The following is a 25,033-nucleotide window of genomic DNA, read 5'->3' as shown; positions in this document are numbered from 1 at the left end:
TAAATAATGTTATTTTACTCAAGGCACTTAATTTGAGCAGAACAACGATATTAAATGTTCTGAGTTAGGAACAATTGTAAAGATTTCCGACGAGAAAAGCGAGTTGCAGGTTCCCAACACAGAACAAGAGGGATACAACCATGTAGCCACTTAATTCAAGCTAAAAATGTATGTTACCCCTCCATGTTTTAGGGTTGGAAACTCATAACAAGTATATCTTATGAAAAGAAACGAGTTCTGGGGTCCCGAGTCTGAACAACTGAGGATTCACATCGTTTGGCTCATGCCGCCATGACCAAGAGCTTATGAAATGAAAACGTCCTCCTTGTTTATGTTTGAACAAGAGCTTTTGATATTAAAAAGATGTCCTTGGATTCTTAATCTTGAACTATTTATGTCATTTGTCTTGAGCCACTAAATTAATTACCAAATTTCCCAGCTTATCGAGGGCTTTGTATCTAGTACAAGGGCAGTTGGGGCCTTTAAAACAAAATTTCCAAGGCACCCGAGTGAGGAACCACATAAAATAACCACTTCTAACTTTAAGTTGGTTGATTTGATCACCTTAATGATTTTTTTACATGGTTTTACCATTTAGGGAAAATCCAAGAAGGAATTTCATGAAATATAGTGAAACTTGTTTTTTAAGGATTGATAAAGTTCTTTAGCTTCATAACCAAATCCTCCCCTCTATGCACGCTTAATGAGAACTTCAAAAGTGGTTTTTTCAGTCAACCATCTATCTTTCTTCTTTTTTTTCTAATAGCTTGGCTAATAATATATATAGGATGGGTTGGGTTTCAGGATTAAATCTTTAATTTACAGGATGAGCTACTCATATTTGCATGATTGCACTGTTGTAGGAAAGAGGACCTCGTAGGTGCCCTCGTTGAAGACGTGGTAAGAAAAGTGAAGAGTGTGGACTTGGAAGTTGCTAAATACCCTGTTGCTATTGATCAAAGAGTTAATGAATTGCATGCTATCATAAACAACCATGAATCTCTTTATGGGGCTTGCATTGTTGGAATTGTTGGTATGACAGGAATTGGCAAAACAACAATAGCCAAGAGGTACTTCAATTTGCATCGATCATCATTCAGGTCTTCGTGCTTTGTTGAGAATATTAAGCAAATGACTGGTGAGGAGCTGCAAAATGCACAAAAAATAATTCTAAAAGAACTGGCATGGTATAATGGAGACCATATTAGTAGCACTGATCAAGGTATCAAACTTCTCAAGAAGCATCTACAAGGGGCCAAGATCCTCTTGGTTCTCGATGATGTTGATGACCATCTTCAATTGGAAGCTCTTATGGTGCATGAGGTTCTAAGTCATGAGAGCACTATTCTGTTAACTTCTAATGACAATGGATTAGTTAAAATGTTTCACCATGCATGCATTTATGATGTCCCGCTCATGGACCGGGATTCTGCTAGAGAACTACTTCTCATGCATGCCATGAAAAGACCTGAATTGTCACATCTGGAACTTGAAAATATCACCGAGGAGTTCCTTAACCTCAGTGATGGCTTGCCATTGTCTTTAGAGGTTTATGGCAAAAAGCTTTCTGGGATTACTAGCCGGTTTTACTGGGAGAATACCTTAAAAAAGACATCTGAGATCTTACCAGCTGAAATTACTAAGAGGTTTCAATCAAGTTTGGTCAATCTTAGTGAGATAGAAAAGACTATTGTTCTTGATATTGCATGTTTCTTGGATGGAGAAGACAAGAATGTGGCGATTAGCTTTTGGGATTCCTTTGGGTGCTCTAGTGATATCGGTCTAAACAAACTCGCAGAAAAAAGCATAGTGACTGTGAAACTAGAACTGGACGGTGAGAGACTCTCAATACATTCACAGTTAAAGCAATTTTTCTTGCAGTCTCTTAATGAAGACTTCATGAAAGATCCTAGCTCATGTACACGATTGTGGCAGCAGAAGCACGTGCAGAAAGCCTTGCAGCAAAACACTGTAAGTCATCCGTTGTATACCGTTGTTATACAAGGGCATGCATATAAATGACGACAAACTAGTGCTTTTTTTTAAAATTTTTGGTAACTTTCCCCATTTAGGGTTTGGTCGATTTCTGAAAGATTGTCTTAGATCAATAAATTAGTTTTGTTTCATGTAGTTTATATGGCCAAAGTTATTTTATCATCATCAAAGCTTTTTTCCAACTAATTGGGGTCGGCTACACGAATCTTGGTCCGCCATTCAGAGTCTCTTCCCAACTAATTGGCCAAAGTTATTTAAAACGCTTAAGTGTTCTTGTAAATGACATAATAAGTTTTCATTATTATTACCATTTCCTCTTCTCATAACTCATTCTTCTAAAATGTGCAAACAACTCCAATCACACTGATGCCCCCAGGAATGTTGATTCAAATGCCCTATAATTGGATTCATAAAAATAAATATAATTTATTTTGGCCATTTCTTCCCAATTTTTTGAAACAGCCAAAGCATCACTCACTTTGAAGAAATAATCATATGACACTGAAATTTAGTGGATGTGGTTGAATCTGCCCCTTTAAAAGTTGCGTTGGAAGAAGAGCCTATGTCTTAAATTCCTTTTAATGTATTTCATGTTTCAGTTTTCTGCTATTTTTGTTTTATCTCATTCTTCTTTTTTTCTTTGTCCACATTTCCATATTGTATGATTTCATTCATTTCCATGTGTTTTCATGCCATGGATGCACCTAGAACTAGTTACTTCAATTTAACTTTTCATAGCTAATAGACAACAGAGTTTCTATGGTTTCACATGTTGCAGGGCTTCATGAACGTGGAGTATCTGAGTCTGGTGGAGAGAAGGTCAAATCCCTCTGAGATGGCAGAACTGAAAATGGTCCCTTCATCTATCATTTGGAAAGAAGACGGGAACAGTCTTCTCAGAGCTTGGCCTGTGCAGTGCTTCACAAAGATGAGTAAATTGAAATTGCTTTTCTTAGAAGATACTTGTATTGAAGGGGAGTTCAACAAATTACCAAAGGGAATTGTATGGCTACATTGGCGATTTTGCCCTCATGTTACCCTTCCAAAGGGACTTCCCACAGCCAATTTGCGAGTTCTTGCGTTAGGAGGAGGTCAATTCACTCATTTGTGGGATGACCAGGAGAATTCAGAGGTAGTTATTTCTTACATGCATTTCCCATGTACTTGTTTTTTGGAGGTCTTCTAAATTTATTTGTTCTCATTGGTTGCAGGTCCCTCTCCAGTTAAGGCACCTTCAACTTCAAGGATGTGCAAATCTTATTGCACTTCCAACATCAATAGGAAAGTTAGTTCACTTAAAAGCGCTGATTTTGAAGGACTGCAAGGCTCTAGTCACCCTTCCTGATGAGATATGCAATTTGCAATCATTGGTTCATCTAAACATGTCAGGGTGCATCAGTCTTGAAAATTTACCACCATTGTTTGAAAATTTAAGGTATCTGAGGATTCTTAATTTGTCGGGTTGTGAGAGATTGGGAAGACTTCCTGATTCTTTTGTTCATCTTGCAAGCTTGTATGTCTTAAATTTGAGCAATTGTAGGCAACTTATGACACTTCCATTGCAATTCGATCATTTAGCCCAGCTAACATGTCTAGATATCTCTGGGTGTGAACTTCTTGATCTGCAGCATCCAATTTATTCTCAAAGCCTAATGTTCCTTAATTTGTTGTCCTGTAGGAGCTTCAAGCTCCTACCTTCCATTGTTCAGCTGCCTTATTTATGCGCTCTAATGCTCTCGAGTAAGGACTTCATCAAGCTCCCTGCTTATTTTGGGCAGTTGTCATTTTTGCACCGGCTTGGTATAAGTGGTCCTGAACTGGCGGAATTGCCCTCTTCCTTTGGTGAACTTTGTAATTTACTTATTTTCACCTTGGATGGTTGCCCCAATCTCAAGAACTTGGTTCCGTCAATTGGGCAGCTGAGGAACCTTAAAACCCTGGTTTTATCATCATGTGGGTTGGTTGAATTACCAGAGCAGATAGGACATTTGTGCAATTTAGAGGTTTTATGCATCAAGAAGTGTAGAGATCTGGTGCAGTTGCCATTTAGCATCGGCAATCTCTCAAAATTGAAGGAAATGGAATTGATAGGAAATTCTGGCCTCTATTTATCACACCAATGCTTCTCAAATCTCTCCCTTCTAGGGAAGCTAGTTTTGGATGAGTGCCAGGTCTCAAATGAGTCTTTTGCCTTGATTTGTGGCTCAGTCTCTTCTTTGGCATCTCTACAACTTTGTAAACTGTCCATTGCCCATGTCAATGTCAAGGGTGTGTTTATGAACCTCATCTCGCTTTCTATAACTTCTTGCCCCAACTTGGTTGAATTTGAGATGTCTCCAACTCTAAGAAAGTTGGAAATCATTAGATGTCCTCTTCTGAAAATTGTTTCAGTCCCTAGTGGGTTCAATATGGGTCTAAGGGAGCTGACCTTGAGGAACTGTGAAGAACTTTCCATGATACAGTCCATTGATGAACTTCAACATCTCAAAAAGCTTGACACAGTGGGATGCGTGGTGTTGCACTATGTACATGGATTGGAGGAGGTGAAGACATTGAAGGAGTTGCATATTTTCGTCACATATTGGGGTTTTCTCTATTATGGGGATGAGTGGTTACAAAAACTTCAGGTGAGTTACTGCTTTATGTGCTTGAATTGTATTGTTGGTATTGTTTATTTGAATGTAACTGGGTTTTGGCTTGACGAGTACCAAGCGGAGTTACGCTGCTTACTCTGTTATTTTGAAAGTTTTATCTCACTTGAAATATGCATTTTATGATTTATTATATTCTAATGGTAGATTAAGTAATTATGTACTAAAATTTTCAGGCTCTCTGCTGCTCAACCTTTTGAATTAATATAGCATTGTTAAATATGGACAGATAATAACATACATAATATTCTCTTTGATCCTATAATATAGAAAATGATATTAAAAGAAAAAAAATCCACAAACCATCGTGTCTCTATCCAACCTTGAAATATGGATCAGAATTTAAGTTGTAAATACAATAGTACTCTAGCATCTCAATATGCCTTAGTTTCGACTGTTGTGGATTATGCGCACCTTGTGGCCATCTTTCTACATGGTCATTTACTATATGATGTTAAGTATGGCAGTATTGCTACAATTTTAACACTAGGATGACCAAATAAGCCATCCTAACGTATTTTACAAGCAAGTCTGTTATTTAATGAGTTCATGCAGAAACACATATATGCACCTGCTATGCATTTTGCAACAAAGACGGTGTTCAACAAGCACGAAATTTTCCAAGAGTTCCATACGATGAATTCAGTCTCGATGCAACATCTTGAGTTCACTATGCCGGAATCCACTGTTCCATGTGCATGGATCATGGTTGCCTTCATTTCACGTAATTCTTCTAAAGACTATGGAGAACTCCTGAAATCTTGTGGTTTGAATTTGGAGGGAGAAGGGAGCATTTCTCTCTTTCTTAGCAAGGGGGCAATTTCAATGGTGCCTGTGCATGAATACCCAGATGCTGAAACTGGGGAGACCATTCATTTCAGTATCTTCACAAGTGATTTTTGGCTTTGCGAACAACTAAAAAGTGGAAGGAAAATCGTCCTTAGGAGCAAGTCTCCATTTGTTACCATGGAATCTGGTTGGGTTCGCATGTTATCAATTCAAGAGGAATCAAATATAGAAGCCATCCAAAGGGAGTTTTTTGAAAATCTCAGGAGAGAAAAAGAGGTAGCCATTAGAACTGCACAAAAAGCAGAGAATGACTTTTACTCAAATTTTGTTCGAAAGATAAAGGAGGCAAGGATTCAAGCTCAAAATATCACTAAGGCAGAAGATGGTCTGTGTCCTGAGCTACAAAATCTCCAGCTAGTACAGATGTCTGCAGAAGATATGCGAGATTTCCAGGCTCTAGATGTTGCAAATTGCAGAATCATTCGAAGCCATCTTCTGTTTTCACTTCAAATCCAGGTATTTCTTATATAACGTGTTTTGGGAGGAGTTCTCCATGTAAATTATTAATCGTTACAAGCAGAATCATTTATTTTTTGGGACCTTGGACAAGTATAGGTGATTATGATTAGGGGTGGCAATGGACCCGGAACTGACACGACGTGTTGTCCTGGCCCAAGTCGGGGTATGGGTCCAAAATTTGGACCCGGCAGGTTGGGTCCAAGTCTAAATCCTGAAACTGAACACTATTGGGGTCTGCGTCTGGGTCCATGTAGACCCGACCAGAATAGTTATGATATTTAAATAATATTTAATATATAATATTTAAATAATATTCAAATTAATAGAATTATATATTTGGAGATAATTTTTAAATAATGCCTATATATATTTAACATATTTATTTAATATATTTAAATAAATAGATATTTTGATTTGTGGGTCGGATCTGGGGACTCTCGACCCAATTGGGTCCCCATATTATATTGTCAGGTTGGGAAACTCTGGACCTGGTTAGGTCCCCATATTGTATTATTGGGTCTGAGTCCTGGTCCCGGTCCCGATCCGGCCGGACCCGACTCAGACTCGACCTTTTGCCACCCCTAGTTTTGATGGCTAAAGTGTGATGATCATATGAGAGCTGATTTTTTCTAGTTCTTTACTTTGCCTTTGCTTTATCCAATTCTTCCCAATAAATGACCAAACCATTGCAAGATACTAGATAATTTTGAATCCCATGGTATCCACTCACTCATCCTATTTGAATGTCTTCTTGAATAGCTCATACCCCTGACGCCCATATACTACTCACTTTCTAGGAAAATATTAAAATTTTGGTGTGATTATTAGTTCTTTTATACACACTACATTTTTGGGTTTTTGGTTTTGAGTTTTCTATGGTGCCTTTAGTAAATGACAGGAATGCTAATGACATCATAATGTTAGAATTAGAATCTTTTTTGGTTTGTGACACTCATTTTACTTCTGTTTTATTTGATGTTTTTCCATGCCACTGATTTGTTTGTTTCGACCTTTGCATTGAGAAATATCCCATAATATATTTTGGAAAACTCAATATATACAATTTATAAGTATAAAATTTCAAAGTATAAATTATAAATTGTTATTAGCTGCAGGATGTAAAATTACAAGAAAATGTAAACTTGAAGAAATGGCAAACAGTACTTTAGGAAAATAATTGTTCTTTCTTCGACTTTCAAATTTTTGTATCTTCTTCTTGTGTTCTTTGCACAACTTTTTCCTATGAGACCCTCAGAAAATTCGAAGTTGTTTTGTTCATCAGAAATCTCTTTACATGAGGTTGAAGCCACTTTCCCATGAAATACTGCTACTTTCTATAGTGCCATGAACATTGTAGACTTCCTGGGAACCACTTTCCCATGAGACAAACATGGGAAAGCAGCTTGGTCAACAGAAATCTCCTTGCAGAAGAGAGATTTCCCAAGAACCAAATATCCAAAATTACCAGAAATTCCTGACAACAAGATTTCTCACTATATAATGCAGGCTGAAATCCTAGCACCAACATACAGAAAAATACAAACACTTTTCCCTCAACTCTACATAATTGGAGTTGATCATCTAAATTTGCAAATAAGCAAAGCTTGCATGCATGCAATTGACATAGCAGTCCGCTACTCCACCCCCAAGGTCTTTGTTCAGTCAATGTGCAGAGAGAGTTACGAGGATTATCCCATAAAATGCCTTGAATTCTCTCTTCATGGATCAAACGAGCCTTCTAATGAGGTGGACCTGAAGGCCACTGAGGATCCATACGTTGCTGGGGTTGCAAAACTTTTGATATCTCATGTTGATGATGTTAAGTTAGGAGAGGAGATTGAGGAGATGCAACTGAGGCAGTCATTCGCTGGAAATTTGAAGTTCTTTGCTGATGATGAAGGTGGCATTGGGTGTAATATATTCTAAGGAGCTAAAGAAAGGGTGAAGGAAAGGCTGCTGTTATATTTTTTGCTTATTTGGATTGCTTTTCTTTGTATTCATAAGTGGAAGGACGAGAACAGGGATGTCATTTGTACACTTCAGTCAGTTAAAATTTCCGATGAATGCTTAGGTACAAACTGTGATTTATATGGATGAGGATAATCTATGAGGAAAGTATGTAATAATATAGTGATTGTACTTTAAAGTCTTGAGAAAAATTTTCTCTCATACTTTGTGCGGATAAATGACACGTTTGACATTTACATTTGATGCTTGAGATTTGTATACATGGATGATGCTTGAGATTTGTGATATTTTTGGCTTGTCAAAATTGTTTGAGTCAATGATGCAATTTGTAGATGGACTTTGGGTGCTAGAGAAAGATTTTCAGTGCTGTATAACATTCTAATTGTACACCTATAATGCTATCTATCATGGTTAATATTATGAACATTGCAGTAACAACAGTCCCTAATATACAAGGCACAAGCACTACAGTCTGCTAATTTAAAACTGTGTAAGCGAGGTGTATAATTTTCTCAAATAAAATTCAAGCATTAATTTCTACTTGTAATCACAATTAGAGGTGCCGGGGGCATACAGACCATCCAGTAGACAATTCTAAAGTGGCTTTCATTTGGTAAAAAAAAGAGGTAAGCCAGTAGCAGCCAGCATAGTTAATACTGGATTTGTACGGTAAGCCTAAGGGCACGTTTGATTCGTATGAAAACTTACATCATGAAATAGTTTTCATATCAAAATAGTTTTCATATGAAATATACAGCTAGGAGAAAACTACTAAATCGAAAATATTATATTTAATTGCCCATCCATAATTTTTTCTTCTAATTTGAAGTTGAAAGGTGCTTCTGCACCATTCAATCATCCACATCATGTGAATGCTATACCGTCCTTCATGCTTTTCGACTTCTTTTTTTTCACTCGTTCAACTGATTCAGATTGCCGATCCTTTGATGAAGAACGGTATAGTGGGTGGACAATCCCAAACCCGATTTAAAACACTAGAATCTAGACAGTATACAAATAAAAGTTGAATCCAGGATTCATCTCCTAAATGTTCGTGAAATGCCCCCAAATACCCAATTAATCCTTTATCCAAATTCCAGACTTCCAATGTCTCGAGTTTTAAAATAAAGACTCCATTGATCTTAAAAAGAATATAAAAATCGAAGTCCCAACAGCTCTAATCTCCAAAGAGAGAGAGAGAGAGTTTGAAACCCTAAAAGTGCTCTATTTTAAGTGCAGTTGATTAATCAGATTTTGCACCAATTTAACGTCTTTAAATGTAACAACTCTAGATCAGAGTTTCCAGGGGCTGAAATAGTGTTCGAAAAAATCGAATCGGAATGGTTAACCGGACATGGGCCTGGAAGCGGTTTAACCGGCCTAACCGATAAATCGGCAGGCCGGTTAAACCGGCCGATTCAACCGTTCTAAGCGGGCAAGTCTAGGGCGATCAAAAAAAAAAAAAAAAAAATCTACTAAAATATGAAAAACATATAAAGAATGATTAAAACAAAACACATTGAAATGAAGTTGAAAATTAATGAAAAAAGTGGATTTTAACCTATTTTATATTTTCTAAGGACTATTTTAAAAAAGAAAAAAGTTTATATAGAGCCGAGGCTCTAAATAATCAAATTTGACCTTGCCTTGAAAATTTCACTATAAGAGGTTGTTTTGATGCCCAAATATCTTCAAATTGATCATCTCGGCATCAAGATGCATAGACATGAGAAAAAAATGAATTTCAAGTTTTGAAAATAGTGTATTTTGTAACGCATTTTTTGATCGTCAATATTCAAGATTTTTAAGTTTTCATAGATCTATCGATCTACACTATGTTTTAAGCTTTAACCTTTATAAAGAAAAATGGAAATATATTTTAAGACTATCACAAAGATTTCCAATATTGAAACCATATTTCTTGACACTATTTGAAGGTTGGCTCTAATTTGGTTGTTTAGATCCTAGGTTCTATACAAACAATACCTTTAAAAAAATTTCTAAAAAAGATGGGAAAATATAAAAGTGAGTATTAATGACCGAAAACAATTTTTAATCTTTATCATAATTTAAAAAATATTAAAAAATGCATTACAAATCAAATTCCTTATTTTTTAGAATTTATATATATTTTTTTGAATTTATTTTCTCAAAATACTTGTTAATCAGCCTAACCGCCCAAAACCAAAATCGGCTACTGGCTGGTTCCGATCTAACCGAGCAGTTAGTGGTTAGATCGGGTGATTTTGCAAACAATGGGATGAAACACATTTGCAAGTTTTAAGGAGGGGTTTGGGTGTTAATGGGCCGGGTCAGGGGCTGGGTGCCGGTCAACGTTGATCTGAAGTCCGAACACAGCCCTATTTGGTCCGAGCTGAAACTAGACACAAACTCGGGCCCATGTCAGATCTAGCACCTGGACCTTACATGCATTAGGTAAAGTCCAGATTGATAAAAGAAAAATAATTTTTATTGTAAAGTATTACGTATATGTAAGGACAAACCTTAAAATGTAGAATTAAAAGGTGCACCACAAAAATCCATCCCAAAAGGCTGTTTAGATGTTGAAAAATCTTATAGTTGATCATCTCGATATCGAGGTGTATGAAGATGAAAATAAAAAAAGATTTCGAGTGCGCGAAATAGTGCATCTTGTGACACATTATCTAAACCGTTCATTTTCAATATTTTCACGTGTTTGTAGATCTACTTGATTTGAACCATTTTCAAAATTTAAAATTTTATAATTAGAGATGAAAATTACATTTATGATATCAAAATTACATTTATGATAAAATTTAGGGTGCACCTATATGTTTAATATATGGGATTATATACAATGAGACCATACTTTTGGTATAGGAAGGTCACAATTACTTACAACTATCGGATTTGTTATTTGATGGCTTAGGTATGCCACAAAGTTCGAGAAATTTTCTTTTGGACTTTGAACTTGGTCAATTAAATAAATGCAATCACCCAATTTCACATCCAACAGTCAAGATTAATTATAACTAATTTATACCAAAAGTAAATGGTCTAATTATATATTTTTCCTTAATTTATATATACAGGACATGGTTTTCATGAGTGGGCTAACTCATTTATTTAAGATCGGTTTTGGATCAAAAAATTTTAGGATTGACTATCTATACTATGGTGAATATAGTTTTTTAAAAAATTAGTTTTTAAAACAAACAATAGTATTATTTAATGTATTTTTTTAGACCATTGGTTTTTTTGATTTTGGTGGGACCACCGCCTTTTAATGTCCATCTTTAAGATGGACATGAATTGGATAAGGGGACGCACATTTTAGAAGTGCATGTACATGGATTGTATACTATGAGACAATTTAGTTTTAGTACAAGGAGGTCGCAGTTATTTCTAACCATTGAATGTAAAGTCCAGTAGATGAAAATGCGTCACGATATTAGAGAATTTTTATTTTGGACTTAGTGCCAAATCAGTGACACATTGTCAACCGTATAATTTCAATTCTAACAGTCAATGATAATTGTGATATCCTTGTATAAAAATAAATAGTCTCATTGCATACATTTCCTTATATAGAAGGCATAAGGGTGAGGTTTGTATATAAGGTTGTCACCTTAAAGCCTTAAACACTCAAAATAAGGTAGATATTTAAAGGATGCCGAAAGATGTTTCAATGTTGAAAACCCTTGTGATGGTCAGAAAATTTATTTGTCATCTCAAATTACGAAGAGTGCGGTTACTATAGAGCATAAGCTCTAAATAATCTAATTAGAGCCTACCTTCAAATAGTGTCCAGAAATGTGGTTTCAATACTGGAAATCCTTATGATAGCCTTAAAATATATTTTTTATCCTTACTTATAAAATTTATGCTTCAAAAATAGTATAGATTGACAGATCCATAAAAAATTGAAAATATTGAAAACTAATGGTTCAAAAATACACTACAAAATACACCATTTTCATAACTTTAAATCTATTTTTTTATCATGTGCATGCATCTTGATGTCGAGATGATTAATTTGAGGATATTTGGGCATCAAAACAACATCTTCTAATAAATTTTTTGAAGTAGGCTCTAATTTGATTGTTTAGAGCCTCGTCTTACTCCTATCGAGATTGAGATGAGATGATTCTAATAAACTTTAGTTAAAAAAAAGATGCATTTTCTTTTTTCATATCCACTCCTATCGAGATTGAGATGATCAATTAGAGGGTTTTTATTGACAAAATGACCTTTTATTATGACTCTTTGAGGTGTGTCTTACTTAAGGTTATGGCCTTGTATAAATTTTTGAGAAAGGTTTTTATGCTTTCCTTAAAGCATAGAAGTTCTATCCTCCCCTTACCATCCAGCCGTCCAATTTTGATCAAGAGAGTCACTCACCGTTTGATCTTAGATTCGACGTCTCAAAGTATTTTATTTTTAATTTTTTATTTTATATAAATTGTATGAAATATGAAATTTAGCACGTGCCATCTTCTCATTGGGACGCACCTAAAGAAAATATTAAAAATAATTTTTCAATAAATTATAATGACCAAAATACCCCTTAAAAATTTCAAGGGTATTTTGGTTATTTTATTTTCTTGAAAATATATTTTTTATATTGTTCACTAGTGTGAGTTTAATAGAGGAATGGATATCCAAATTTTGGTATCAAAATAGTTTATAGAAAAAAAATTAAAAATAAAGTAGTGTAGAGACGTGACTTTGTGAATTGGGCAATCTTAACCCTCCATTCAGAATAAATGGTTGATAAGGGGAGGATAGAACTTCTATGTTGTAGGAAAAGCATAGAAAGCTTGCACAATTTTTCCTATATATAAATGGGAAAGGTTTCTATGCTTCCCTGCAGCATAGAAGAAGTTCTATCCTCCCCTTACCATCCAACCGTCCAAATTTGATCGAGAGAGCCACTCATTGTATGATCTTAGATCCGACGTCTCAAAATAGTTTATTTTTATTTTATTTATACAAATTGTATGAATATGAAATTTGGTACGTGGTATCTTCTCATTGAGGGGTACCTATAAAAAATATTAAAAATAATTTTTTGATAAAATATAATGACCAAAGTACCCTTTGAAGCTTTATGGGGTATTTTGATCATTTTATTTTATTGAAAATATTTTTTTTATATTTTTCATTAGTACGAGTTTAATAGAGGAATGGACGTCCAAAATTTGGTGCCAAAATAATTTATAAAAAAAAATTAAAAATAAAATATTATAGAGATGATATTGTGATTGAGGCAATCTTAATCCTCAATTCAGAATGGACGGTTGGATAAAAAGAAAGATAGAACTTCCATGGGGGAGGGAAAGCATAGAATGCTTGCCCCTCATATCGGGTCAATTCCGCTGTTGCTAGAACCACCCTACATCCAGCATGGACGGAACTCAATTTAAGTCGCGTACCGACCGATTGGACCCGGACCCGGACCCAACCCGCCTGGTCCAATATTTCCTTGCAGATCCGAACACCCTCGGGTGGTCTCGCGGCGCAAATTGCCGCGCGGCGCGGAGCCGTGCATTCTATCCGTTGAATGCTCTTTTTTAGTCTGTCATGACTTTTCATAGATGGGACAGCTCAGAGTAAAGTCAACCTATGAGCTTAGGCTCTATAGTCAACCTATGAGCTTAGGCCTCCATTATTCTGCAACTGGTTCCATGAAAGCTCCGCAAGTCAAGATCGTCCTACTTTTTTAATACCTAAAACCCGCGTTCTTTCCGTTCCATTTTGACTTAGAAATGGCTTCCATTCAATTGAACCCTAACCCTAATCAATGCCAAACATCCTCTCTTCAATGCAAGAATTTCTCATTTCCTCGAGTTATTCAACCTGAAACATTTGTTTATGCTTCTTCAACCCTAGATTACAGTTTCAGATTCTGGCATTGTTGCCAATTTTTGCCCAGAGAGAATGGATGAGGTTCTTGTTTCCGAAGAGGTTCAAGGTAGGGTGATTATCTATGATGCGTTCATAAGCCACAGGGGATCTGAGCTCAAGAAGCTTGCCGAGAAGATTCATGGCGATCTGAGTGGATTGGGAGTGTCGAGCTTCGTTGATTCTCGCGAGATTCGAAAGGGGGAGAACTTAAGCGGTGTGATCGTGGAAGCGATCAGAGCTTCGTCGATATGGCTGGTTCTGCTGAGCAAAGGGTTTGCAGAGTCCCCATGGTGCTTGGACGAGGTGAGAATGATGGTTGATGAGAGAGAGAATGGAGAGAGCAAGGGGATATTGATTCCTGTTTACTACAATGTTGGGCCTGATGACTTGAGAGATGTGAATAGAGGGCCTTTCAAGAAAGCTTTTCGGATGCATAGAAAGAGTAAAGATTATAGTTTGGAAACAATCGCGAAATGGGAGGAGGTTTTGAAGCAAGTTGCAGAGATATGGGGGCCAACATTTAAGGATTATAGCAGGTAATTAACCTTTACCTGTTACTCTTTCATTTAATTTGATATGTAGATTTTTTTTAGTTTTGGTATTGGCCTGAATTTTACTCTTCATTTTTTCATGGGATTTGTTTTACCTGATATTTGCATGAAAGTGCAGTGTTTTTATATATTTTTTGAGCTGAATTTAAATTTGTGAATCATGTATTTGGTGGCCGTTCCAATATTGATAACTATGCATGTGATAGCCAACCTTTTGAATTACTTAGGAAATGGATTGATTTTTTTAAAAGGAATTTAGCAAATGTTCCATATAAATATGCGAAAGTTTAAAAAATTATCTAATATTTCATATTTTAGGCTCGTACTATTTTTGTATTTTTTAGTTTTCCCAAAAGTACCCTAGTTTGGAACTTTCATAAAATATACCGGTTGGGCCTCTCACTAGAGTGGCAAGAGCTGCCGTGGTTAGCCAATCATATAAACAAGAGCTTTTGATATTAAAAAGATGTCCTCGATTCCTAACCTTTAACAACTATGGCTATTTATGTCATTTGTCTTGAGCCCGTGAATTAATTATCCAATTGCCCTGCTTGTTCCAGGTTCTGTATTTGGTACAAGGGCAATCGAGGCCTTTTTAACAAAATTTCTAAGGTACCTGAGTGAGGAACCACATAAAGTAACTACTTTTAACTCTAAATTAGTCGATTTTATCACCTTAATGATTTTTTTAGGTCGTTTGACCATTTTAGGGAAAATTCAAGAAAGAATTTCATGAAATTTAGTGAAACTTATTTTTTTAGGGTTGATAAAGTTCTTTAGCTTCATAACCAAATCCTCCCATCTATGCACGCATAATGAGAAGTTCACAACTGGCTTTTTCAGTCAACAATTTTTTTTTCTTTTCTAATAGCTTGGCTAATACTTTATATAGGATGGGTTGGGTTTTAGGATTAAATCTTTAATTTACAGGATGAGCTATCATCTTTGCATGATTGCACTATTGTAGGAAAGAGGACCTTGTAAGTGCCCTCGTTGAAGATGTGGTTAGAAGAGTGAAGAGTGTGGACATGGAAGTTGCTAAATACCCTGTTGCTATTGATCAAAGAGTTAATGAATTGCATGCTATCATAAACAACCACGAATCTCTTTATGGGGCTTGCATTGTTGGAATTGTTGGTATGACCGGAATTGGCAAAACAACAATAGCCAAGAGGTACTTCAATTTGCATCGATCGTCATTCAGGTCTTCGTGCTTTGTTGGGAATATGAAGCAAATGACTGGTGAGGAGCTGCAAAATATGCAGAAAATGCTTCTAAAAGAACTGGCATTGTATAATGGAGACCATATTAGTAGCACTGATCAAGGTATCAAACTTCTCAAGAAGCATCTACAAGGGGCCAAGATCCTCTTGGTTCTCGATGATGTTGATGACCATCTTCAATTGGAAGCTCTTATGGTGCATGAGGTTCTAAGTCATGAGAGCATTATTCTGGTAACTTCTAATAACAATGGATTAGTTAAAAAGTTTCACCATGCATGCATTTATGACGTACCGTTCATGGACCGAGATTCTGCTAGAAAACTTCTTCTCATGCATGCCATGAAAAGACCTGAATTGTCACATCCGGAACTTGAAGAATTCACCGAGGAGTTCCTCAACCTCAGTGATGGATTGCCATTGTCTTTAGAGGTTTATGGCCAAAAGCTTTCTGGGATCACTAGCCGGTTTTATTGGGAGAATACCTTAAAAAAGGCATCTGAGATCTTACCTGCCGAAATAACAAAGAGGTTTCAATCAAGTTTTGTCAATCTTAGTGAGACAGAAAAGAATGTTGTTCTTGATATTGCATGTTTCTTGGATGGAGAAGACAAGGATATCGCGGTTAGCTTTTGGAATTCCTTAGGGATCTCTAGTGATATGGGTCTAAACAAACTCACACAAAAAAGCATAGTGAAACAAGAACCGAACAGTGAGAGGCTCTCAATCCATTCACAGTTAAAACAATTTTTCTTACAGTCTCTTAATGAAGACTACATGAAAGATCCTAGCTCATGTACACGATTGTGGCAGGAGAAGCACGTGCAGAAAGCCTTGCAACAAAACACTGTAAGTCATCTGTTATTATGCCAGGACATGTGTATAAATGATGACAACTCAAGTGCTTGTTTTTTGAATTTTTGGTAACTTTCCCCATTGATGGTTTGGTCTATTTATAAAAGAGTGTCTTAGATCAATAAATTAGTTCTATTTCATGTAGTCTATATGGCCAAAGTTATTTAAAACCCTTAATGTCCTCTTAAATGACATAATAAGTTTTTAGTATTACCATTTCCTCTTCTCATAGCTCATTCTGCTCTAAAATGTGCGTACAATTCCGATCATATTGATGGCCCCAGGAATGTTGATTCATATGCTCTATAACTGCATTCTTAAAATGAATATTACTTCTTTTGCTGATATCTTCCTAATTTTAGAAACAGCCAAAGCATCCTCACTTTGAAGAAATAATCACATAACACTGAAATTTAGTGAATGTGGTTGTATTTGCTCCTTTCAACAAGTAACTAGCGGGTTTTTAACATTTTTTATTTATTTGAAAATCATGTTTCAGCTTTCTGCTTTTTTTTATATTATCTCATTCTTTTAATTTTTTTTCTTTCTCCACATTTCTGTATTGTATTTTTTCGTTCCGTGTGGTTTCATGGAATAGATGCACCTAGAACTAGTTGCTTCAGTTTAACTTTCTTTCATACCTAAAAGCTGACAGAGTTCTGTGGTTTCAAATGGTTCAGGGCTTCATGAATGTGGAGTATCTCAGTCTAGTGGAGAGAAGGTCATATTCCTCTAAGATGTCAGAACTGAACATGGTCCCTTCATCTATTATTTGGAAAGAAGACGGGATCGGTCTTCTCAGAGCTTGGCCTGTGCAGTGCTTCACAAAGATGAGTAAATTGAAATTGCTTTTCTTAGAAGATACTTGTATTGAAGGGGAATTCAACAAATTACCAAAGGGAATCATATGGCTACGTTGGCGATTTTGCCCTTATGTTACCCTTCCAAAGGGACTTCCCCTAGCCAATTTGCGAGTTCTCGAGTTAGAAGGAGGTCAATTCTCTCATTTGTGGGATGACCAGGAGAATTCAGAGGTAGTTATTTCTTACATGCATTTCCCATGTAACTGTTTTTTGGAGTTCTTCTAAATTTGTTTGCTCTCATTGGTTGCAGGTCCCTCTCCAGTTAAGGCACCTTCAACTTCAAGGATGTGAAAATCTCATTGCAATTCCAACATCAATAGGAAAGCTAGTGCACTTAAAAACACTGGTTTTGAAAGACTGCAAAGCTCTAGTCACCCTTCCTGATGAGATATGCAATTTGCAATCTTTGGTTCATCTAGACATGTCAGGGTGCATCAGTCTTGAAAATTTACCACCATTGTTTGAAAATTTAAGGTATCTGAGGATTCTTAATTTGTCAGGTTGTGAGAAATTGGGAAGACTTCCTGATTCTTTTGTTCATCTTTCAAGCTTGGTCGACTTAAATTTGCGCAATTGTAAGCAACTTATGGCACTTCCATTCGATCATTTAGCTCAGCTAACATATCTGGATATCTCTGGGTGTGAACTTCTTGATCTGCAGCATCCAATTTATTCTCGAAGCCTAGTATTCCTTAATCTGTTGTCTTGTAAGAGCTTCAATCTTCTACCGTCCATTGTTCAGCTGCCTTATTTATGCGTTCTAATGCTCTCGAGTAGGGACTTCATCAAGCTACCTTGTAATTTTGGGCAGTTATCATTTTTGTTCCGGCTTGATATAAGAGGTCCTGAACTGGTGGAATTGCCCTCTTCCTTTGGTGAACTTTGTAATTTACTTATTTTCACATTGGATGGTTGCCCAAATCTCAAGAACTTGGTTCCATCAATTGGGCAGCTGAGGAACCTTAAAACCCTGGTTTTATCATCATGTGGGCTGGTTGAATTACCAGAGCAGATAGGACATTTGTGCAATTTAGAGGTTTTACGCATAAAGGAGTGTAGAGATCTGGTGCAGTTGCCATTTAGCATTGGCAATCTCTCAAAATTGAAGGAAATGGAATTGATAGGAAATTCTGGCCTCTATATATCACACCAATGCTTCTCAAATCTCTCCCTTCTAGGGAAGCTAGTTCTGGATGAGTGCCAGGTCTCAAATGAGTCTTTTGCCTTGATTTGTGGCTCAGTCTCTTCTTTGGCATCTCTACAACTTTGTAAACTGTCCATTGCCCATGTCAATGTCAAGGGTGTGTTTATGAACCTCATCTCTCTTTCTATAACTTCTTGCCCCAACTTGGTTGAATTTGAGGTGTCTCCAACTCTAAGACAGTTGGAAATCATTAGATGTCCTCTTCTGAAAATTGTTTCAGTCCCTAGTGGGTTCAGTATGGGGCTGAGGGAGCTGACTTTGAGGAACTGTGAAGGACTCTCCATGATTCAATCCATTGATGAACTGCAACATCTTGAAAAGCTTGACACAGTGGGATGCATGGTGTTGCACTATGTACAGGGATTGGAGCAGGTGAAGACACTGAAGGAGTTGCATATTTTCATCACATATTGGGGTTTTCTCTATTATGGGGACGAGTGGTTACAAAAACTTCAGGTGAGTTACTGTTTTATGTGCTTGGATTGTAGTGTTGAATTTGTTTATTTCGATGTAACTGCGTTTTAGTTTGATGAGTACCAAGCAGAGTTATCCTGCTTACGCTGTTATTTTGAATTTTTATCTCACTTGAAATATGCATTATATGCTTCATTTTATTCTAGTGGTAGATTAAGCAGTTATGTATTAAAATTTTCAGGCGCTCTGCTGCTCAACCTTTTGAATTACTTAATATAATATTGTTATATATGGACAGATAGTACCCTATATAATATTCTCTTTGATTCTATAATATAGAAAATGACATTATAAGAAAAATATCCACAACCATAGTATCCCAATCCAACCCTGAAATATGGACCGGAATTTTAGTGGTAATACAAGAGTACTCTAGCATCTCAATATTGCCTTAGTTTCAACTGTTGTGGACCTTTCCTATGCAAACCTAGTGGCCATCTTTCTACATGGTCATTCACTATATGATGTTTAAGTATGGCAGTATTGCTACAATTTTAACACTATGATGACCAAATAAACCACCCTAACGTATTTTACAAGGAAGTCTGTTATTTGATGAGTTCATGCAGAAACACATATATGCACCTGCTATGCATTTTGCAACAAAGACGGTGTTCAACAAGCACGAAATTTTCCAAGAGTTCCATACGATGAATTCAGTCTCGATGCAACATCTTGAGTTCACTATGCCGGAATCCACTGTTCCGTGTGCATGGATCATGGTTGCCTTCATTTCGCGTAATACTTCTAAAGACTATGGAGAACTCCTGAAATCTTTTGGTTTGAATTTGGAGGGAGAAGGGAGCATTTCTCTCTTTCTTAGCAAGGGGGCAATTTCAATGGTGCCTGTGCATGAATACCCAGATGCTGAAACTGGGGAGACCATTCATTTCAGTATCTTCACAAGTGATTTTTGGCTTTGCGAACAACTAAAAAGTGGAAGGAAAATCATCCTTAGGAGTGAGTCTCCATTTGTTACCTTGGAATCTGGTTGGGTTCGCATGTTATCAATTCAAGAGGAATCAAACATAGAAGCCATCCAAAGGGAGTTCTTTGAAAATCTCAGGAGTGATAAAGAGGTAGGCTTTAGAACTGCACAAGAAGTAGAGAATGACTTCTACTCAACTTTAGTACAAAAGAGAAAGGAGGCGAGGATTCAAGCTCAAAATATCACTAAGGCAGAAGATGGTTTGTATCCTGAGCTGCAAAATCTCCAGCTAGTACTGATGTCTGCAGAAGATATGAGAGATTTCCAGGCTCTAGATGTTGCAAATTGCAGAATCATTCGAAGCCATTCTCTGTTATCACTTCAAATCCAGGTATATCTTAACTAACGTCTTATGTGAAGAGTTCCCTATGTAAATTATTAATCATTACTAGCGGAATCATTTTCTTTTTGGGACCTCGGATACAGATGATTTTGATTATGGGTCCAAAATTTGGGCCGGGCTGGTTTGGTCTAGATCCAAATCTTGGACCCGAACACTATTAGGGTCTGCGACCGGGTCCATGTAGACCCGACTAGAATAGTTGTGATATTTAATTAATATTTAATATATGATTAATAATATTTAAATTAAGTTAACTTTATATTTAGAGTTATAATGTTTAAATAATATATATATATATATATATATATATATATATATTTAACATATTTATAAAATATATTTAGATATAGAGACATTTTGATTTTTGGGTCAGGTTTGGGGACTTTGGACCAGGTTGGGTCCCCATATTATATTATCAGGTCCAGGACTGGCCAGACCCGACTCAGACCTGACCCATTGCCACCCCCTAATTTTGATGGCTGAAGTGTGATGATCATATGTGATTTTTTCCAATTCTTTACTTTGCCTTTTCTTTATCCAATTCTTCCAATAAATGACCAAAGCATCGCAACCTACTAAATATTCTTGAATCCCATGGTATCCACTCTTCCTATTTGAATGTCTTCTTGAATAGCCCCTGACACCCATATACTACTCACTTTCTTGGAAAATATTAAAATTTTGGTGTGATTATCATTTTTTTTATACACACTACATTTTTGGGTCTTTGGTTTTGAGTTTGCCATTGAGTAAATGCGAGGAATGCTCATGACATCGTAATGTTAGCATTGGAATCTTTTTTGGTTTGTGACACTTATTTTACTTTTGTTTTGTTTGATGTTTTTCCATCCCATTGATTTGTTTGTTTCCACCTTTGCAATGAGGAAATTGCCATCATTATTTTGGAAAATTCAATATATACGATGCATGAGTATAAAATTTCGAAGTATAAACTTGAAGAAATGGCAAAAAAAAATTCTGGAAAATAATTGTTCTTTCTTTGACTTTCAAATTTTTGTATCTTCTTTGTGTTATTTGCACTGCTTTTTTCCCGGAGAACCTTAGAAAATTCAAACTTATTAGGGGATGTTTTATTCATCAGAAATATCTCTACAAAGGGGGAGATTTCAAAGAAAGAAGCTTCATACCTTGAGGTATGAAGCCACTTTCCTATGAAAGACCGCTAGTTTGTATAGTGGCATGAACATTGTAGACTTCCTGGGCACAACTTTCCCATGAAACAATGAAACAAACATGGGAAAGCAGCTCAGTCAATGGAAATCTCTCTCCCAGAAGAGAGATTTCCCAAGAACCAAACATGCAAAATTACCATAATTTCCTAACAAGAAGATTTTTCACTATATGACGCAGGCTGAAATTCTAACACCAACATACGAAAAAATGCAAACACTTTTCCTTCAAGACTGCATAATTGGAGTTAATCATCTAGACTTGCGAATAAGCAAGGCTTGCATGGATGCAGTTGACATAGCAGTCCTCTACTCCACCCCCATGGTCTTTGTTCAGTCAATGTGCAGAGAGAGTTACGAGGATTATCCCATAAAATGCCATGAATTCTCTCTTGATGGATCAAACGAGCCTTCAAATGAGTTGTACCTGAAGGCCACTGAGGATCCAGGTGTCGCTAGGGTTGCAAAACTTTTGATGTCTCATGTTGAGGATAATAAACTAGGAGAGGAGATTCAAGACAACCTCGAGAAGATGCAATTGAGGCAGTCATTGGCTGGAAATTTGGAGTTCTTTGCTGATGATGAAGGTGGTATAGGGTGTAATATATTCTAAGGAGCTAAAGAAAGGGTGATGTAAAGGCTCCCGTTATATGTTTTTCTTATTTGGATTGTTTTTTTTTTCTATTCGTAAGTGAAAGGAAGAGAACAGGGATACCATTTGTACATATCAGTCAGTTAAATTATCCAATGAATGCCTAGATACAAACTGCGATTCATATGTTTGAGGATAATCTGCCAGGAAAGTATGCAATAAGATGGTGATTGTGCTTTAAAGTCTTGAGAAGATTTTTCTCATACTTTGGGTGGAACACAACATAGCTCTATGATTTACATTTGACAACTTAAGGTGCTTGTGACTTTTGTATAAGGTAACAAGATTGTAGGCCGTCCTTATCTTTTTATACTTTTGCATTTTTATATTGTACAAGGATGGTGCTTGAGATTTGTTATATTTTTGGCTTGTTAAAATTGTTTTGAGTCAATGATTGAATTTGTATATGGATATTGGGCGCTAAAGAAAGATTTTCAATGATGTATAATATTTCAATTCATCATCATCATCAAAGCTTTTTTTCAACTAATTAGAGTCGAGCTTAGGTTCCGGATTCATGATAAATAACTAATTAGGGTCGAGCTTAGGTACCGGATTCATGTTAAGTTTTAGTAAAATTTTACGTTGGCTGTCTATCTAACACAATCCAGCTCAACCTAACACAACCCAGTTCTTTTACTTGGGTGTAGGGCGGGTTAAGGTAAAATTTAGAGTCCTCATGCATCTTATACCAATATAACATTCTACTTGTACGCCTAATTCTCTCTATCATTCTTAATACTGTGAACATTACAGTAACAACACAGTGACACTGCTACCTAATATACAATGCACAGACACTACAAGCAGTTAATTTAAAATTGTGTAAGGTGTATAATTCTCTCAAATAAAATTAAAAAAAAAAAATCTAATTGTGAGCTCATTTAGAGGTGCGTCTCTAACTTATGTGTTCTTACATCTAATGGTCAAGAGTGATTGTAATCTTTCTATGTCAAATAAAAACAGGCTTACCACATACTTTTCAAAGAGTGAGTGTAATCTTTTTACGTCAAATGAAACAGGCTTACCGCATACTTTTCAGTTTTTAAATAATTTTGGCGATCAAGGAGAGGAAAAATGAAACCGAAATTAGATAGCTTCGAGCCCTTAAACAAAGCACTAAAATGAAAATGTCGGCTGAACGTTCAACTCTCAAACTATTCAAATTTTGGTAAATGGTAGAAGTACCGTAATACTAAACATCTTTGAGATATTTAGAATTTTGAATAATGCACCTTATGCATTAAAAAAGTTAAGTTTTAATTTGATTCCATATTTCGTTTTTATGTTACTTAAAATTTACCTAAATTTTTTTTGCTATAATGTTCAGAGCTATTTTTTCACAAATTTTTTAAAATAACAAATTGTCCAAATTTTGGATCTTCAATATTTGAAATTAAACACTCTTGGAATGAATTATTTTTTAAAAAAATTGGATTTCTAAAGTAAAAAAAATCTAAAAATAATGTATTTCCTAATTTTCAGATATGAAAATCTGAGATTAATAAGTAAGTTCTTTTTTAAAATTCAGATATTCAAAATCCAAAAATCTAATTTTTTTTGGGATATTGAAAATCCAAAATCAAGAATTAAGTTGTTTTTTAAATCCAAAACTGAGGTTTTTCCTAATTTTTGGATATTAAATATCTTAAAGTAATACCTACTTAATTTTAAAATATAAATAGGTTTTAATTTATAATTTTCAAATTCCAAAAATTAGAAAAAAGCTTAATTCTAAATGGATTTTGAATATGTTAAAATATTTAAAAATTACTTAATCATAAAAATGTTTAATTTCCAATATTGAAGGTAGAGATATATGAAATTTGTTTTTTTTTTTTAAAAAAAGTTTTAAGTAGAGCCAAAAGATATTATCATGCTCCTGGGGAGTATATTGTCCATTTATTCCCTCAGGTAATCCCCCATCAAGGATCAATTTTAGGACCCAAAATGTTAAGGATACGACCTCTTGAGTGCGTAGAGAAAATATTCCTTATTGCACCCTTTAAGCACATGAAGTAAAAAATTTGAAAAATTATTTCATGTGAGGTGGATCGCATTTCTACATATACAGTCCATAAGGATAAAACATCAATCTTAAAAATGATGCAACTATGTGGTCCATCTAAAAACAATTTAAACTAGCGATCCACATGATTTCTTAATAGAATTATAATTTTTAGTTTTTAAAATTTATTTATTTATTTTCATGATTTTCATTTTTTAAAAATTAAGTCAAAAAATCCATCCTAAAAATAGATTTATTAATGGGCCCGTATTTCTACATATATGAGTGTCCAAAAAAATTTAAGTTAAAATAAGTCTTCAAAGCAAGGGAGTAGATATAGGACATGCTCCAACGGGAGCATGTTGATTTCTATTAATACAAATCATGAGGGATAAAGGTCCCGTGTGACCATCCCCGAGATCAAAATTGGCAATAATATATGAGAAATGGTCGTATAGGACCCTTTTCCACCCATGTATATAGAGCATCAAAGAATCATTATTAAATTTAACACGGATCTATAGAAAAATCAAGTTTCACATCCATGTGCTAATTTTTTTTAGAAATCTATATCAATTTTAATGGTTATCCATTCAAGTCCTACGCATATAAGTGGGGGAGGGTCATTACTAAGTAATATATTATGAGAAAAGTTTACATAGTGCCTAGGCTCAAAACAATTAGATTATAACCTACTTGAGAAGAGGCTGTTTTTTATGCTCAAATATCATCAAATTGATCATCTTGATACATAGACATACGATATATGAACATAAGAAAAAAATACCGATTTCAAGTTTTGAAAATAGTGCATCTTGTAACGCGTTTTTGGACCATCAATTTTCAAGATTTTTTTGTTTTCATAGATCTGCTA

General features: G+C 35.5%; 1 protein-coding gene across 1 annotated transcript in view; it reads left to right on the top strand.

Moving 5' to 3' along the window:
- LOC18422403 (uncharacterized) overlaps positions 1–22,333 on the top strand; it is a 28,670-nt gene extending 6,337 nt beyond the window's left edge. The window contains exons 2-12 of the mRNA XM_088864670.1: positions 864–1,971; positions 2,774–3,127; positions 3,207–4,622; positions 5,202–5,951; positions 7,461–7,877; positions 13,797–14,347; positions 15,330–16,431; positions 17,118–17,471; positions 17,551–18,960; positions 19,548–20,297; positions 21,681–22,333. Coding sequence (XP_088720796.1) covers positions 864–1,971; positions 2,774–3,127; positions 3,207–4,622; positions 5,202–5,951; positions 7,461–7,877; positions 13,797–14,347; positions 15,330–16,431; positions 17,118–17,471; positions 17,551–18,960; positions 19,548–20,297; positions 21,681–22,112 — 8,644 coding nt within the window. The 3' untranslated portion in view covers positions 22,113–22,333. The remainder of the gene's footprint in view (positions 1–863; positions 1,972–2,773; positions 3,128–3,206; positions 4,623–5,201; positions 5,952–7,460; positions 7,878–13,796; positions 14,348–15,329; positions 16,432–17,117; positions 17,472–17,550; positions 18,961–19,547; positions 20,298–21,680) is intronic.
- The last annotated feature ends 2,700 nt before the right edge of the window (positions 22,334–25,033 follow it).

Source organism: Amborella trichopoda, chromosome 4 (genome assembly GCF_054954075.1).
Source record: "Amborella trichopoda isolate Santa Cruz 75 chromosome 4, AtrichopodaSantaCruz75HAP2 v2.0, whole genome shotgun sequence".
NCBI lineage: Eukaryota > Viridiplantae > Streptophyta > Magnoliopsida > Amborellales > Amborellaceae > Amborella > Amborella trichopoda.
This window is presented reverse-complemented; position numbering and strand designations above follow the sequence as displayed.